This window comes from Brassica napus, chromosome C3, assembly GCF_020379485.1.
Source record: "Brassica napus cultivar Da-Ae chromosome C3, Da-Ae, whole genome shotgun sequence".
In the NCBI taxonomy this organism is placed as follows: Eukaryota; Viridiplantae; Streptophyta; class Magnoliopsida; order Brassicales; family Brassicaceae; genus Brassica; species Brassica napus.
The window spans coordinates 373,203-389,355 of NC_063446.1; the positions used below are offsets into that span (position 1 = coordinate 373,203).

The 16,153-nt window shown below is 33.1% G+C and overlaps 3 protein-coding genes across 6 annotated transcripts; 1 reads left to right on the plus strand and 2 right to left on the minus strand.

The window, feature by feature from the left end:
* Nucleotides 1-4,990: 4,990 nt before the first annotated feature.
* Nucleotides 4,991-7,150, minus strand: LOC106377151 (dof zinc finger protein DOF5.1-like). The gene is made up of 2 exons (XM_013817333.3): nt 6,746-7,150; nt 4,991-6,476 (listed from the first exon to the last, which is right to left on the minus strand). The coding sequence occupies exons 1-2, from the start codon at nt 6,797-6,799 to the stop codon at nt 5,310-5,312; spliced, it is 1,221 nt and encodes a 406-aa protein (XP_013672787.2). The 5' UTR covers nt 6,800-7,150; the 3' UTR covers nt 4,991-5,309.
* Nucleotides 7,151-9,963: 2,813 nt separating this feature from the next.
* LOC106377140 (transcription factor-like protein DPA) lies at nt 9,964-12,133 on the minus strand. Of its 2 annotated transcripts, none has more exons than XM_013817323.2 (9): nt 12,000-12,133; nt 11,680-11,881; nt 11,544-11,587; nt 11,319-11,390; nt 11,083-11,223; nt 10,908-10,976; nt 10,611-10,709; nt 10,455-10,525; nt 9,964-10,352 (listed from the first exon to the last, which is right to left on the minus strand). In XM_013817323.2, exons 2-9 carry the CDS (start codon nt 11,858-11,860, stop codon nt 10,172-10,174), a joined length of 858 nt encoding a protein of 285 aa, XP_013672777.2. In that variant the 5' UTR covers nt 11,861-11,881; nt 12,000-12,133; the 3' UTR covers nt 9,964-10,171. The 2 variants fall into 2 exon arrangements, with proteins under 2 accessions (XP_013672777.2, XP_022554144.2); XM_022698423.2 differs by having other exon boundaries at nt 12,017-12,108.
* Nucleotides 12,134-13,379: 1,246 nt separating this feature from the next.
* On the plus strand, nt 13,380-15,775 carry LOC111203692. Of its 3 annotated transcripts, XR_002656308.2 has the most exons (4): nt 13,387-13,878; nt 13,955-14,197; nt 14,294-14,490; nt 14,766-15,775. XR_002656308.2 is itself a non-coding variant. In XM_048751758.1 (2 exons), the coding sequence occupies exons 1-2, from the start codon at nt 13,942-13,944 to the stop codon at nt 14,482-14,484; spliced, it is 447 nt and encodes a 148-aa protein (XP_048607715.1). In that variant the 5' UTR covers nt 13,383-13,941; the 3' UTR covers nt 14,485-14,756. The 3 variants fall into 3 exon arrangements, 1 of the variants encoding a protein (XP_048607715.1); XR_007321035.1 differs by lacking the exon at nt 14,766-15,775 and having other exon boundaries at nt 13,380-13,878; nt 14,294-14,756; XM_048751758.1 differs by lacking the exon at nt 14,766-15,775 and having other exon boundaries at nt 13,383-14,197; nt 14,294-14,756.
* Nucleotides 15,776-16,153: the final 378 nt, after the last annotated feature.

Here is a 16,153-nt window from a genome sequence, read left to right on the forward strand (position 1 = left end):
TCTTCTGCTTAACCGGTCAAGCTGGTTTAGAAACCAACATCTTGACCCCCTTATCCTATGTAGTCTTTTATCATTGGGCCTACCTCTAGATTTATACAAATATTCGTTATAATGATGGTTTGCTAAATCGACGTTGATGTGCTTCAAAGTTGATAGTGTTGGGGGGTGACTGATCGGTGTGAGCAGTGAGGTAAGCAAAAAACAGTCCACAAATTCTTAATTTAATGTGATTATTTAAGTATGTGATGACGATTATTACAATTAGGCCTCGTGTGTTTTCTTAAGGACCAAGGAACTTTGTATGGGCCCGTCATCATCATCCGTCACAATCATCTACTTATCGGCCACCATATCTGATTTTTATTCAAAATAAAAACACATTTTCTAATCAGATATGACAACAATTCTTCTTTAAAATTAGGGTTTTAATACGAGGATTTCCATATTTGCTTTCTTTTAAGTGATTTATATTTATTAACCCTACTGATTAAAATCTCACTGACTAATTAGTACTGTAAGAAAAACAAATCGAACTTTACAACCAAAAAAAGGAATGGTACATATGAATTATTGATTTGTGTGTATACATACGTGTGTTAAGTCTGGCTCTTAGTTATTGGTCGAGTTAAAAAGGAAAGCAACTTGAGGTGCATGTTATTAGAGGGAATTCATATTGCTGTATAAATTTGAAAACGATTGGTGCCTGTACCAGTCAAATAACACAAATATATAATTCCAGTCTGACGTCAAATTTGTTTGCAGTTGAACGTAAAAGTGGCGAATCACCTAAGATCCGTCTTGATTGGCCAACGATAGGGACAAGTGAACAAAAAGAACACTTCTTTTACCAGTAAACAGAAAACCTAAAGCAAACGATATATAAATATATTGGTATATATATAGGAGAAAAATCTAAGATGTACTAATTGATTATTCATTTACATCGTATAATTAAGATCACACTATTTTTTCTCAGAAACTTTTTTTTATGTTTGTTAAGTTTTCCTTATAGCAACAAACAAAAAGGTTGAATTGACTACATCGAAGAACTTATGTAATTAACTATACTTATTGGTAGTTGTTTTATTACTTATCATTAGGTTTTAAACAATTATATGCTTAAATTGGAGGGAGATTAATTGTCAATGGTAATGATAAGTGTACGCGTAGGAGTTGCATAACGTTGTTAAGGAAATCGTCGACAATTTTACTTAGCCATATCAAAAAGCTAGCAGATCGGGGACCCTCGCTGTTTTTTGGGTTGGCCAAGATTTGTAATAAGAAAAGTAATAAATAAAAATCGGTAGAGAGAGGATTCAATAGTATGGAATCTTCATTTTTGTTAGAAAATTCATATAGGACAATTAGACATTCATCACGTGCACTATATGGCTCAATGGGTCATGCGCTAGATATTCACATATTTTGAATATTTGAATCATGCAAGACTACATTACTACTCCACAAAATGACAAAATAATCTCATACATTATAATGTATTTAATATGAAAACATCACAAATTAATAAAAAGTCAAAGCATTTATCTCATATACGTATCCATGTATATGTTATTTCCATATGTGTATAGGCCCGACTTGGATTCTGAGCCAAGAAGGTTATATGTTCTACACTTCTAGTGACAAGTAAGATTTCTTATTAAACAGAACAATGTTTAATTATTCGATAGAAATCTATATTTATCAAACAACTTTGAACTTCTGCACTTTGTTTTTGTTTAAACAACTTGTGCACTTAATCCCGCACAAAGCATACAAACCATACAAACCATACACATATTACATATATTTAGATATATATACACATATATGTATAATGATTTTCCCTGTACCGTGCGTGAGACTCACATATATGTGGGTTTCACATTTTTCCACGTGACGTTGATATGTTATTTGTCGTCAACAAATACTTACCTGTAATATCCAAATTTGGACTAACATTATTCCGATTCGCTGGTCCGGCTTCATGGACCGGTTTGTACCAAATTGTACTAGCTACGCTATGACTCCTGGTCAGTAGCCTATGACCGAATCTAAGACTTCAATGAAAATAAAATAGTATTTAAAATACGTAGACGACGATAATAGATAAAATAATTCCAACCCTTTGTTTGTTATCTTATGATTGACTGCACTAAGAACTTATTGAATTTAAGATCGAGGTATATATTCCTTGGTTTCTAATTTGTGGCACTGTATCGCTGTAAGATTATATTCATCACCAAAAATCTATTTTGGAAGAAATCAATGAACTTACTTGCAGTACAAAAAAAACATATTTAATGTAAATAATTCACTTAAGATCATTAAGATTTAAGAAGATAATAAGAGTATGTAAACAGTGATATTTTAGTAAATAGGACAAATATAACAGTAGATGAAATTAATACTGCCTTTTTCGTATTAAAAATATGATTTTCGTAAAAATAGTATAATTTGTTTGTAAATACAAATATTAATTTGATGAATGTGTTTAAAGTACAGTGAGTTTTGTTCAGTCAGATGTAAGGAAAAACAGAAGTACAGAAGTATTTTGGCTCAAATTCTCACGCGTGTATCGAAACACGTGCAGTGTCAAGATCGAATCTCTCGGTCCTTGCGCGAGGGTTCCACCTCCTCTGACCGCACCGTTACTTTTGTCGCCTAGTGGTCCGTGCAATTCACAAGCCTCTCGCACTCTTCCAATGCGCGTCGGTGTTTTCCTATACTCATTGTTCCGACATTGATTCGGTCGTCGTTAGATTTCTGGTTCTGTCTCTTTTACTATTCAAGAAATATACTAATACAGTACTACTATTTTATACAAGTACCATCTTCTTGACAAAAAAAAATACAAGTACTATCTTTATGTTCCCGAGTTTATTCTAGCTAATTAACTTCAATAATGTTTTTTTTTCATTTTGATAGGATATAGATAATGAAATAATGTGTGGTTCGAAGTTTGAACTCTTGATCCTTCGCAGATGATATTTTGAAACAAGTAAACTCATGCTAGGTACTGGATAATCAATATAATTATTTTTGAAAGAATTGTTTTTCGTTTCCGTTTATTTCAACCAACTCAGTTAAACTCAAATGACAGTCGTCGATAAATGTTACTGAATTCTTTTTGGTCAATAAGTGCACCTGATTTTGTGACATAACATACACAAATTTCAATAAAGAGTACGGTCTACTATAGACGATTTTGACGCTTGTTATCGAAATTCCAAGATTTATCTTATACTAGTTGGAAAGCACCATTAGTCTAAAATCATACTAATTGACAGCGCACATCCAAATTATTAGTCTAGATGTATATATGTGTGCGTTGCGTTAATCAATTCATAAGTTTACACTTTACAGTAGTACCAAACGAAACAAATTTTGAATACTTTGGCACACCGCACACGTTATAATATTTTATCTTTTGTTGTCTTCGCTATAAGGCGTTTTTTGTGTGGACTAATCAGGTTTTGTCGTTTTCTATCGAAACTGATATGCATCGACGATCATGCATGCATTGTATCATATTAATCTAATGATATTGGCGGATTGTCTCCACTATAAACGTGTATTTATAATACACACTATAAAATATTATAATTATGGAAATATAAAGAAATATTCGAGTATACACTAAAATAAAAAATTAAGCAGCACACAAAACACTTCTCGGAAGTCACAAAGAACAATCCTTTTGCAGAGTTACAAAATCATTGTCCCTTAAATAGTTATAGTCTTCTACACTACATATATACCATTATATAATCACCACGATTGATGGAATTAACTAATATACGGTAATACAGTACACTCGTAACTCGTTGTAAAAGCAATCACTTATACATTTATTTACACGTAATTCTCGATACTTTTTTGGGTGAGTACAATTTATAATATATACTTTCTGTGAATGATACACATGATATAGAAAAACTGCCTCATATATATAATGAACAAAATTTGACTAATTGTTACAAAATCGCCTTAGAGTCATCAACATACAAAAACTCAATAATTAAGTTTAATTATAACGACGCAGTAATGCGTGTTATTGCAATTTTTGTTCAAATTACTGACGAGTTCGAGTATACTATTAGTTAGATTCAAATAGCTAGCTTGTAGATGAAGTCTCAAATAGATTCTTCCTTGCTTTACATCAAAATTATCGTAAAGTCTAACTAAAGCATTCCGTAAAAGACTCCATGATTATAAAAATGGAATAATCATAAAACTATGCGGAATTTGGACAGATTTCATAAGCTTATAAAGATAGAAGAAATGTATTTTTTATTTGTTTCATAAGCCATTAGACCCAAAAGCTCACCAAGAACACTTATATTGATCATGGCTCATATGACTTATAATAAAATACTTACAAATAACCTAAAATGTAATTTAGATAACAAAAAAACCAAGAATATAATTGATTATTTTCCTTGTAATGAATTTCATGGTTTATACTTATAGGATGAAACAAAAATGGAATTTGAAGTTTTGTTTAGGATAATATTATAATAACTTCAAATTCCATTTTTGTTTCGTCACAGCTTAAATAACGATGTCGTCAGGTAATACTTACAAATTTTCTGTGGCATTTTAGTATTATGCTTTCTATATATATATATATATATATATAGTCAAGGCGATAGAACTTACTTTTTAACCAAGTTGCTTTGGTCTAGTGGTATAGGAGCTCCAGCTGGAGTGTCCGCCCCTGGGTTCGAGCTTTGGCCACTGTGGAATTTACATGTGGGCTGTAGCACCCGAGACCGAAGACCGTTACACGGTGAGCCGCATGGTGACGTCCTGGCAGCGTCCATGCTCACTTCGGTCTCTAGTCTGGACCACTTCGATGGGGCCAGGATACTCGGTTAGCAAAAAAAAAAGAACGTACTTTTTGATTTATGTGCAGCAATCTAAACTGGTAAGAGATTTGATAAGATAATAAGCAGTAAGAAGACTGAACCTCATTCAACGTACTAAAAAATTAAAATAGTAAAATATATTTGATAGAACATACTTAACTCATACAAACACCGTACTACTCGCATGTATGATCTCATATCCTCATACTTAAAATGGAACTTTGCAACAAAAACCCTAAACTAAATCTGAAAAAACAGCCAAGAGAATCCAAATATCCAAAACAAAACCCAAAACTAGTAGTTGTAATGGAATATTAAAAGACCTACACGATCGATCGATGTAGTAACTTCCAACTAAGTACATAAGATCATAGCACACCCAGTAAAAAAATACAAAAAGTCTCGTCATCACATAGATTCGATCCTTAGAGTGCCAGATGATTATATATTGCTAGTAGAAGAAGAGCTGAAGTTAATAGAGACATCACTCCACGAACTAGTTGTTGCCGCTGCGGCTGATGCTGCACTCCCATGAATATTCCAAAGCTGTTGTTCGGTTCCAAAAAGTTGTCTAGACATGTTGAGTTGATTGTTACTATCTTCCATTTTCACTGAAGCTAATTGCGACGCAGTGGCCGTGACCATAGCTGATGATACAGAAGAGGAAACAAGGTTATGAAAGATGTTCTTAGGTCGATACTGACCCGAGCTAGTGACTAATCCGTAACCCGGATCCATGCCCGTTTGATTTTGATGATCAAACTGATATAACCCGGAAGATGATGATGAGCTGTCTAAACCACCTAGCAAAGGAAGTTGGTGATGAGGTGCCGGGAATCTCCACTGGTCAAAACCAGTCAAAAGAGCCTCCGCTCCTCCTCCTCCTCCGCTTCCACCCCCTACATGATAAGAAGGAGCTGAAACGGTACCGTACTGTAAGGTGAAGTTGTCAGTGAAGTCTAAAGGAGGCATGAGCTTGAGAGGAGGCAAAGATGATCCAAGTCCAAGTATGTTGTTGTTGTTATGATCATGTCCGGGGATCAATCCGGCGTTGTAAGAAGATAGCAACGAGCTCAGAGAAGTCGAAGAAGGTGGTGGTCCCATCTGATTATTAGCCATGGCTCGGTCGTGGTATTGGTCGCTGCTTGTGTTGCTGTCTTGTGACTTACTGTTACCGCTACAGCTGCTACCACCACCACCGCCACCGCTGCTGTTTTTGGTTCTTTTGTTTCTGCGGCAACCACCACCAACAGGAACACTCCTTAGAGCGCCGCCACGTGTCCAGTAACGGCGGCATGCTTTGCAGAAGTGGCGAGGTTGGGTGAGACTGTAGTTGTTGAAGTAACAGAATTTGGTGTTGGTTGAGTCACATCTTGGACATTTCAAGGCTGTTTCAGGCATTGGTATGTTGGCTATTCTTGCCCTTTCCGCCATCGAACCTGGCCTTATTGATCCTCCAGGTCCTCCGGGACCACCACCGCCTCCACCGTTGTGGTGAAGCGGTGGAGGCGTTTGTTGCGGTTGCGGTGGGAGGGGATGGTGAGGGAGGAACTGCTGGCTGATGTTGTTGTCTCCCGTGAATCCAACGGTGGATGTGATTGGTTGATGCTAAAGAGAGAGGAAGAAATGATTCAAAAACAACAAAGAAAAGTTATTAGAATTTGTGAAAAAATAGTAAAGGCCGAAAGAAAGAATTAATTTTGAGTATATTCAAATTAAACCGCAGATATACATAGATTAAAAGTTGACAAAAGGAACAAGAATATTATTATCCTCTTTTCTTGTTTGTTTAATCATCTCTATATTTTTAATTGATTCTTGAGTACACGCATAAATTATAAAACATTAAAAGAAATTCCTAATCAAGATTAACTTACTTGCTGTTGCCAGTTTGATGAATCAGGATAAGTAGGAAATGAAGAAAACACCATATTTGATCTTTCTTCTTTGATGATCTCTTCCCTCTTTAGTTTTGTTTTTTGTTTTGTTTTAGAGCAAATAAGGGAACTAAAGGTGGTTTTGTTTGGTGAAGGCTTATATGAAGAAGTGGAGAATTACGTCAAAAAAAAAACAACGGGAAGAGCTTTAGAGAGAGAAAAGAAGAGGAGAGGAGAGCTTAGAGAAAGAGAGTGACAAAGGTAAAGGAAGAACCTTTATTTATATATAAACATATCCACATATACATATGGAATATCTTTTGAATATTATATTAAATAATATTGTTGAATAAAATAAGAACTGAGTGTGTCCACAGTGTTATTGTTAATTCTCTTTTTGTTTTATATATTTTATGCGTATTAGCTTAGGGTTTTAGGGAAGGTGGAGGAGAGGGAGTGTGTCTAATTGCTTAACTCATAAGTTTCTATCTGATTCTCTCTTTCTGGCAATCCTGCTTCTTAAGTACTGTGTGTGCTATATAAAAATATTAAAAAATTAACCACAGTGTTCACTTAATTTTGTGTATACATAAAGACTACCGAAAATATCAATTTATGTCACGAACTTTAGAAATATTTTGATTAGACAGCAATATATAAAAAACAACTATAGATAATTTATAGCTTTTACTAAACGAATGTGGGGATTTATATATGCTATTGTTCTATTGAATTAACTAAAGTAACATGGTAATGCTTTTGATATACAAGTATATATGTTTTAGCAAAAAATCATTGATATATTTTTTTTTGAATAAAAATCATTGATATTTTGACAAAGTGAAAGAGATGCTGCTCTCTTTTTTCAAGTAGGAACTACAATTCATTCATATATTATCATAAATGTAGAGTTCATTTATGAACTACTTCAACCAAGTTCTGAGGAATCGAATTGTGTTCATATATGATATGCAAAAAGGGAGTTTGGTTTATTTATTTGATGAAAAAAATTGTGCATAGTTACATACACAGCAGTGTTGATCAATTAAGTAAGTAAACATCTAGATCTGTTAATATTATAAAGGAGGAGAAGGTTTGACTAAATGGGCCAACACTAACGACTAAATAATATTATAACTAAGATAATACATGCGTAAGTGGTGAATTTATATGAAAATTATTTAAAAAATATCGTATGAAAAATAAAATTTATATTCTTGATCGAAATAATATATTTAGCCTCTAAACAATTTATATTTAAAAAAAATTGTTAATTACATAATTTATTTACTGATGAGTTTATCTCATTTAAAAAAATATTTAGGTCAAAAAATCACTAATCGCATAAGAACCTAACATTTAAGCCAAAGAATCTCACACCAACTATTTGGTTACAATAAAACTATGTCAGCTCAGTTTTATATCATGATTTAGTAATTTAAAATCAATTATGGTTATGAAAAATTTACGTTCACGTGCCAATCCTATTTATCTTCAATATTTTTCTCATTTTTGTGTCGTTTTTTTAATTTTGGTTACTGCTCGATATAAATGTTGATTTTTTAGTTTATTCTCATTTTGTTATTTTGTTTTGGCTTGAGATTTAGAAAAATTTTAAGATTTAAAATTATTAAATAGATACATACTTAGGTTAAGATATGCGCCTTGTGCATAATAAATATTTTATATTTATTACTTATTTTATGTTTTTCTGCATATTATGAAATAATGAAATAATAATTATATATTAAATAACTAAGAAATCAGTTACTACTATGTAATAAATTGGTGTGCGCATATAAATCAAATGACCACTCTTATTTATTCGCAATCATTTTAGAGTAAATAAATCAAAACAATCAATATGATCTATCATATATGATATATAATTAAATTTAAATGATATTGACATAGATATATAGTATAATTTTAATATGGATATTTATTAAATGAGATTTCTATTCATATGATTTTATGACTATTTGCATATTTGTGTAACAAAATTTTACACCAACGGTTTTTTAATGTGAAACGTTTAGTGGTTTCAATAATTTATAATCATTTTAAAAAAAAACAATGAAGATTTCAAAACTAAAATATTAACTTGTCAATATATGTTCAACGCATATATCAAAATATAAGTATGTATTTTTATATGATGTATAGTTTAATTAAGAAGATATGACATATATATATATATATATTAACATAAATACCTATTAAAATAAAATTATTTATTCATATGATTTATAATCATTATATCTTATTATAGAAAAAAAATTAAACCTTGATCACAAAAGTTTATGTGAGACTTTTAAAAGTTTTAGTAATTTATACTCGTTTTGAAAAATTCAAAATACAACATATACAAAAAAAACTAAATTATTATTATATGATTAATGTAATTGTGTAGTTTATTTTAATAATAAATAATTAAACAAAAATGATAGAAAATATACAGATTGTTACCAAATCTTTATTGTTTAAAGTCATTAATTGTCATATATATCTTAATCACATTAGGTAATTCTGTGGATTTTATTTAAGTAAAGAATATATAATAATTTCAACGTGATAAATGAATGGTCCATAACGAACATACTATATAATATAACATTCCCTAACAATTTAATTTTGGACTAACAAAATTCTCAATTGATTCTCAATTCGCCATGTAAACAAAATTAGCATTCCAATTACGTGACAATTCAACATGACACTTTTTTAATTAGTTCAAACTATATGTTATAATTTTTTTAATGTTTGTCTATCAATATATAGTGGGTTTAGATAGGACGACTGAAAGAATTCGAGTGTGAGTAAGTGAAAAACATTAATTTATAAATATATACTATATGTATTAGTATTAGTATTAATTGAAAACACTCCAACATTCTTCCAAAATGTTCCAACCAAGTTCGCTTTTCTTTCCCTCGAACCGCCGCGATGTCTCTCTTTTGTTGCCTTTTTCCAAAAAAAAAGTGATTTGTTTGTTCTTGCATGGGAATTGATAATTTTCAATTTTCATGCATAAGTTTCAGCCACGCGCCATTTAAGCGCGAAACGGGAGTTAGCTAAATTGCTTCTCTCATCTACGTACACCTAACCTAACCGGGAACTAAGTTTGTGTGAAATATACCCAATCGATTCAATTCGGTTCAGTTTGTTTTAAATAAATAAAAAACTCAGGTAAAGATTAAACCGAATCGGTTTTCTAATAGAAAAGTAGACGGGGTTTCATTTATAAAGGAAAAATTGGATAAACAAACATTTGAATATTTGATGTTGGCCTTTGAATTACAAGATTACAAGCTCTCTCATGTGACATAAAGCCAGATGTATAATTTTTTTATAGTATACCAATTAGATCACTTGTTTTTCTTCTTCTTTCTTGAAGAATAGGGGAGGTAATCATCGGTTTCTCCGTCAGCTGGATCTTGACTTCCAGCAAACCGGGCCTGAGGTTCCAGAAGCAATGCAAGAACTGGAAGAAGAATGTTGAGATTGATGATGTGTAGAGGAAGAAGAAGAAGCTCTGTTTTGCTGCAGCTTGTGTTCTTGCATCAGTTTCAATATGTATGCATCGTCATGGACCGAGAATGGCGTGCTAAAGTCAAGGGGAAATACAAATTTTTTTGTCAATCCTATATTCAAGAGAGAGCAACATTGACTATAAATGAAAATATATTGGGTTAGGACTTGGGAGTACGTATTGAAGTCAAGGTGAACAAGTTGCATATCTTCAGAAATCTCGATTTCGACAACTGCATGAGGATTTGTCTACAGAGAGAGAGAGAGATGGAGACATATTAGGATTCCAGAAAGACGAGAATTAGAAACCTAAGGGAAGAGATTTGTGAAGTACCTCAAGTAGAATTAAAGGTAAAGTAAAACCTTCTGCTGGGCCTTCAGTCTTCACAGCCATCTCCTGATTTCTCAACATAAGACTCTCAAGACTTGAGACCTGACCACAATGACATTAGAGAAGAAAACATATAACCAAAACGTAGAAAGGTGGTTGATATTTCATCAAGACAACAGAAAAACTTGACTCAAGTAAACGGATGCTTACAAACTCTAGAAATGTCATAACAAGATCTCGAAGTGTAAGAGTCTTGCATTTAGATTTCCTTTTAACATATAAGAAGAGAAAGAGAATCACCTTTTCTCTTAATTCTTTAAGGAAAACAGCCTTCTTTTGCACACTATTCATAACCTTATTTCGATCTCTCTGCAAGTAGGAATATGAAATTACCACAAAGATTAGTATAACAAAGACAGAGAGAGGGGAACAGAACAGGAAAAGATCCAAAGGACGACTAGCTTAGAAGCAGCACCTTAACTTCTTCGACATCCTTTTTGCAGGTAATGGGAAGCCCTTTCCACCGGATTTCTTTTTTATCCCTTGCGATAATATCCAAGGCCATGAAGACATTGAGTGCATCATAGACTCTCCTCCTTATGTTCTTCTCGTTATACTAATATTGATCATAAGATAGAATATTGTTATAGCTTATATATGCTTCAATAATTCAAAGAGATAACAACAGCTTTTCCACCTCGCTATATATACCTCATTCTCATTCAAAGGCTTCTCTGCGTTATGCTTAATTGTTGCAAAATCTGAAATGATTTCATCTGCAACCTGGAATCACAAGAAACCACATTCTCTAATACAAAGTTTTGAATGTATTACTCTATGCTAGAACAGGACTCCTTACAGGAAGTATTTATAGAACAACTAAAGATCAATTCTAAACTGAAGAAGGAAAAAAAATGATTGTGAAAAGTGTAAAACCTCCTTGTATGTAGTGATCTTCTTAGCTTCTAACTTCTGGCACACTGAGAAAGCAAGCAACAGTTGAATCAAAACACCAAACAACAAATACTTTCAAGAAAGCTCTTAGGAGAGAGAGAGAGAGAGATTGGGTGACCCATAACGCTGAACTGGCGAAGGCCACCACCAGCAGTTCTTGATTGCCCTTTCTTCTCTGTCCCAATCTCGTGATCATCATCATCATCAGCTATCAACTTCCTTCTCACAGGAGTTTTCACCAACCTCACTGCATGACGATTCCTCTGCTTCTCCGGTGTGACAGTCAAATCCATCTCCATCCTCCTCCCCTTACCTTAAACCTAATCAGGGAAACACACACACAGATTTAAAATTAATTAGCAAAAAATCTACAACTACACCAAATTATCTGTAAGATATTTTTCACAATTTTCAATCAATTTATCAAAGAACAAGTACTAGCGATGTGAAGAAACCCTAGTCAGAGATAAGAAAGCTCGAATCCGTTTTAGAAGCAACGATGTGCTTTTGCTTCTCCATAGCCCCCATTGAAGCTAATACGGCTCAACACACTCTCTCTCTGTGCTATATTCAACGGCGTCGTTTGATTTTATGGCGGGGATTCATATGGGCCTTGTTCACTCTTTGTGATTAAAGCCCATTGGGTTTATATGTATGTAACATGTGAAATCATCATCTATGACGAACCTTTTTTTTTTTCTTTGTGAAAATAATAATAAAATATTTTCTTGCTCTATTATGATGTATTGACAGTTGTGTCTGCATTCGATCCATTTCTATAAAAATAAATAATCGTATTATCATATTCACTGAATCTTCAAATGTTTTGGCATCGAGTTTTTGAAAACATTATCGCTTATTAAAAGTTATAATTCTTCGTCTTATAAGACATGGTCCGTATCAATACCGTCCCGTCACCTTCTAACTATTAAAAAATAAAACTTTACATAACTATTTTATTATAGTCTTCTTTCTTTTAATGCATGTAATATGTAGCATATAGTTTAGACGTTAGTGCGTGAATGCGTGAGAAGGTTGCGTTGCATTGGACCGAAAGTAAATAGTTTCTCTTCAAAACAATTCATTATTTTACAAAAAATGTTTCTTAATGTTATATGAATCACCGGTTAAATCTGCATATATATATATATATATTTTTTATCAACGTCCGGTTAAGCCTGCATGTTATTCGATTTTGGCTATGTTGTTATTCGATTTGTAATCAATTTAAATGTTATATGTTTTGATATCCTATGAATCTGCCACCACATTGCACTGGCCAGTTGTCCTCTATGATTGGTGAGCTTGCATTTTCTCTATAAAATATTGATAAAAATATTTTATTAAACTAGTTCTGAGTTTTTTTTTTTTATCAAAGTTCTGAGTTATTATAACCATAGATGTTCTGGTATGTTCTGGTAGGTGAAAAGTTATGGAAATTTTTCCAACCCAGTTTTTATCAAGTCTATACTAAAAGTCATTATTGCTAAAGTAATATGGTCAAAAATAAACCAAACCCATCAAATCATCTTTTTAGCAAAAACCAGTTTTATTTTCAACACAATTGAGATCTAACCGTAAATTTATTTGCAATATCACTAAACTAATCTGAATCTGAACAGGTCTGAGCTAGAGCCAATCCATCATAATGATATTTGTTCAAAACTATGTACTATCACAAGATTAAATAGGAAATATTGTTTAAATTACTATGATGTTATTGTCTGTTGTCAAGTACTAAGACATAAACGTGTTAAAGTCATTAGATTACTAGTAGTGTGTTGTATTTAAATATTTATTCATTGTTTGTTTACCTGTCGTTGTTTGGGTACGAGAGGTGGCAACTCCCAATATCCTTTTGGGGTCATCTTTAACGTCCTCTCCGATCTCAATTATTGAATTTTCTAAAGCAGTGTTTGATTCGTTCTTCTCTTTTTGGGTTCATTAATACTATTTTTAATTACTCTATTTATTTGGCTTTGTCAACTTCTGCTCGTATCTAGTGTAGTAAGTATATTTATGGGACAATAGGTCTAATATACCCACTAGAGTTCCAAATTAGTCCAATATCCATGGGTTTGGATAAGGACAAAAGCAGTATCATTTTAGTAAGAGAGTGGCGAAACTGCTCCTGCTTTATGTTGAAATAGATGTGCCGATCGTACAAAGCGTGTGTGTCAGACTGCAGCAAATCTGTTGGTGGGAGAGTTGTTCTGAGGAGTAGGGATGATGGTAAGGGGCGATGCAGAAGACGGTCCGTTGGACAAAGAAGAGCTTCGTACTAGATGTGATTCATCCAAACCAATTCATTAGAGAGGTAAAGTTTGGCCTTTAACTTTCCGTTTTTATGGTAATATGCAAGGTTAACGACTAACTATAGATGTTGCTTTCAGATTTGCGTGGTAGAGGATGTCTTCAAGTGCCCGAGGAGGTGTTGATGACCATCTGCACCCGTGAGCAAATGGAAGAAATCCGTAGGAACTCTCTCAGTCTTATGAGAAGTGATATTACCCAGCCTCTTGTCCAATCTGAAACAGACTCAAATGGATGTTTTCACTCCAACAAGAGATGGATAATCAGGCTTGAGGAAGTTGCCAGCGAACCTCCATGGCAAAAAAGTCTCACATTAGCCTTAGGTATGCTGCTGGATGTTTTTTAAATAAATACAAGTTCTTGTGATAATTGAAGTTGTAGGCGATAAATAACAGCTTACCGGTTATCTGTCTGTTTAGCTGCTACTGATGGAATTGCTGGAGGGCGTTTTGAGTCAACTAACAAGGGGAAAGAAAAAAGTCACAGATCCAGTAACTGGTGGAAGTCAGTTCTTGAATTGCAGATGAGTTCCGGTTATGTGGATCCCGGCTTGGGTACTTGGGTAGGGCTGACATGGGGCCAAAAATTGGTGAGGTTGAGGATTGTGTGATACTTGGTAAGAAATCACTTAGTTGCTATGTTTAGTAATATCAGCTAGTACATACATTTATACTGTTAGACATCACTTAGTTGATATGTTTAGTAATATCAGCTAGATTATAACTCGTGTATATATCTCGTAGAAGCATCGCATCTTTATAAAAGTAGAAAAAATAAGTCAAGCTGTAAGACATGACTTAGTTGTTACGTTTAGTAGTATCAGCTACTTATGTATGTGGATGTTTAAAACTATATTATGCGGTGACAATTTAATTTTATTTGTTATTTCAGAGGGTGATGACATGAGCAAGGTCACGCAGCACTTTGTTAAGGGCACGCAGCACTTCGTTAATGTGGCCGTCAGCCTCTTCGGCATAAGTGTTGTTGGAGGGATAATCCCTTCTGTCTGCCGAAGGTGGTTCATCAGTCTGTTCGTCGCCATCAACCGTCTGGTCAGCACTCCCTTCGCTATGGTTTGATTTACCAATGAAATCAATTAACCCCTTAAGCACTGACGACCACCTACAAATTCAAGAATTGAGAGTGTATTAGAAAAGACAGCGAGACGATAAGCAATGCAATACCATTTCTGTATTTATTATCCCATATAATAATGTTTAAAAGGGATGTATTCAATATAACATTTGAGGTGATTTAATTTTTAATGGAGTTTTAAATGATTTCAGTAAAAGTTGCAGAGATTTAGGTGATTTATGTCAAATCACTCTAGAATATAACCTAAAACTATGAGATTTGAGTTTTATTTTTTTAAACTAAAAAACTCCATCCAAACACCTTAAAATCACCTGAAAACTTTAAAATTCCACAACTTAAAATATTTTCAATAACAGTAGATTTTAGAGTACTCTACGAAATGTTAAGTTCAATAAAAGTGGATTTTAAATAAGTTTTTAAAATTCATGTTTGAATAACAGTTGATTTGTCATTTTAATACAAATCACCTAAAATAATTTATCATTTTAATGTAAATCACCTAAAACTCTCAGTTGAATACAACCCCCTAAGTGTCCCTTCAGGAACCGAACATCCGGTAAACTAAATATTACCATAGAATATGATGGGCGACTTAGGCGTATACATCCGTTAGTTTTTGTTTGTTTATGTGACAAATAAAAAAGATCGTTACTAGTTTAAGATTTAAACATTTAAGTCTAAAACTTGAACTCTAAATTTTATAAAAATAGACCCTAAGCCTTTAAAACTAAAGTTTGAGCTTTGAATCTTTGATCCTACCTACCTCCTAACCTAATCGCTACCTATAGCCTAAACAAAATGGTTCGTAGTTTTTAAATTCAACTTATTTTGAAATATGCATGTTTTGTTTTTGTTTTTATGTTGTATCCCATGTATACATTTCGCACAGGTTACGAGGAAATAACATAAGTATGTCAATCTTAAAAATCTGTTACCCTTCCTCGTAATTATCATCAAGCCCTTCTAATTCATTAGGATGTTTCAGAATTTACAATGCATTTAACTAGTCAACAAAGAAGGATTAGTTAATTAAACTTGTAAGCGGTTGGATGCTTACACTGATGATGACGCATAATACTATTTCAATGGATAACTAGTATAAGACTTTTAAAATTATTTTGTTACACACTCGCTAGGAACACAATAATGCAACTGGTTTCCACTAGCATTGATTAAAATAATTT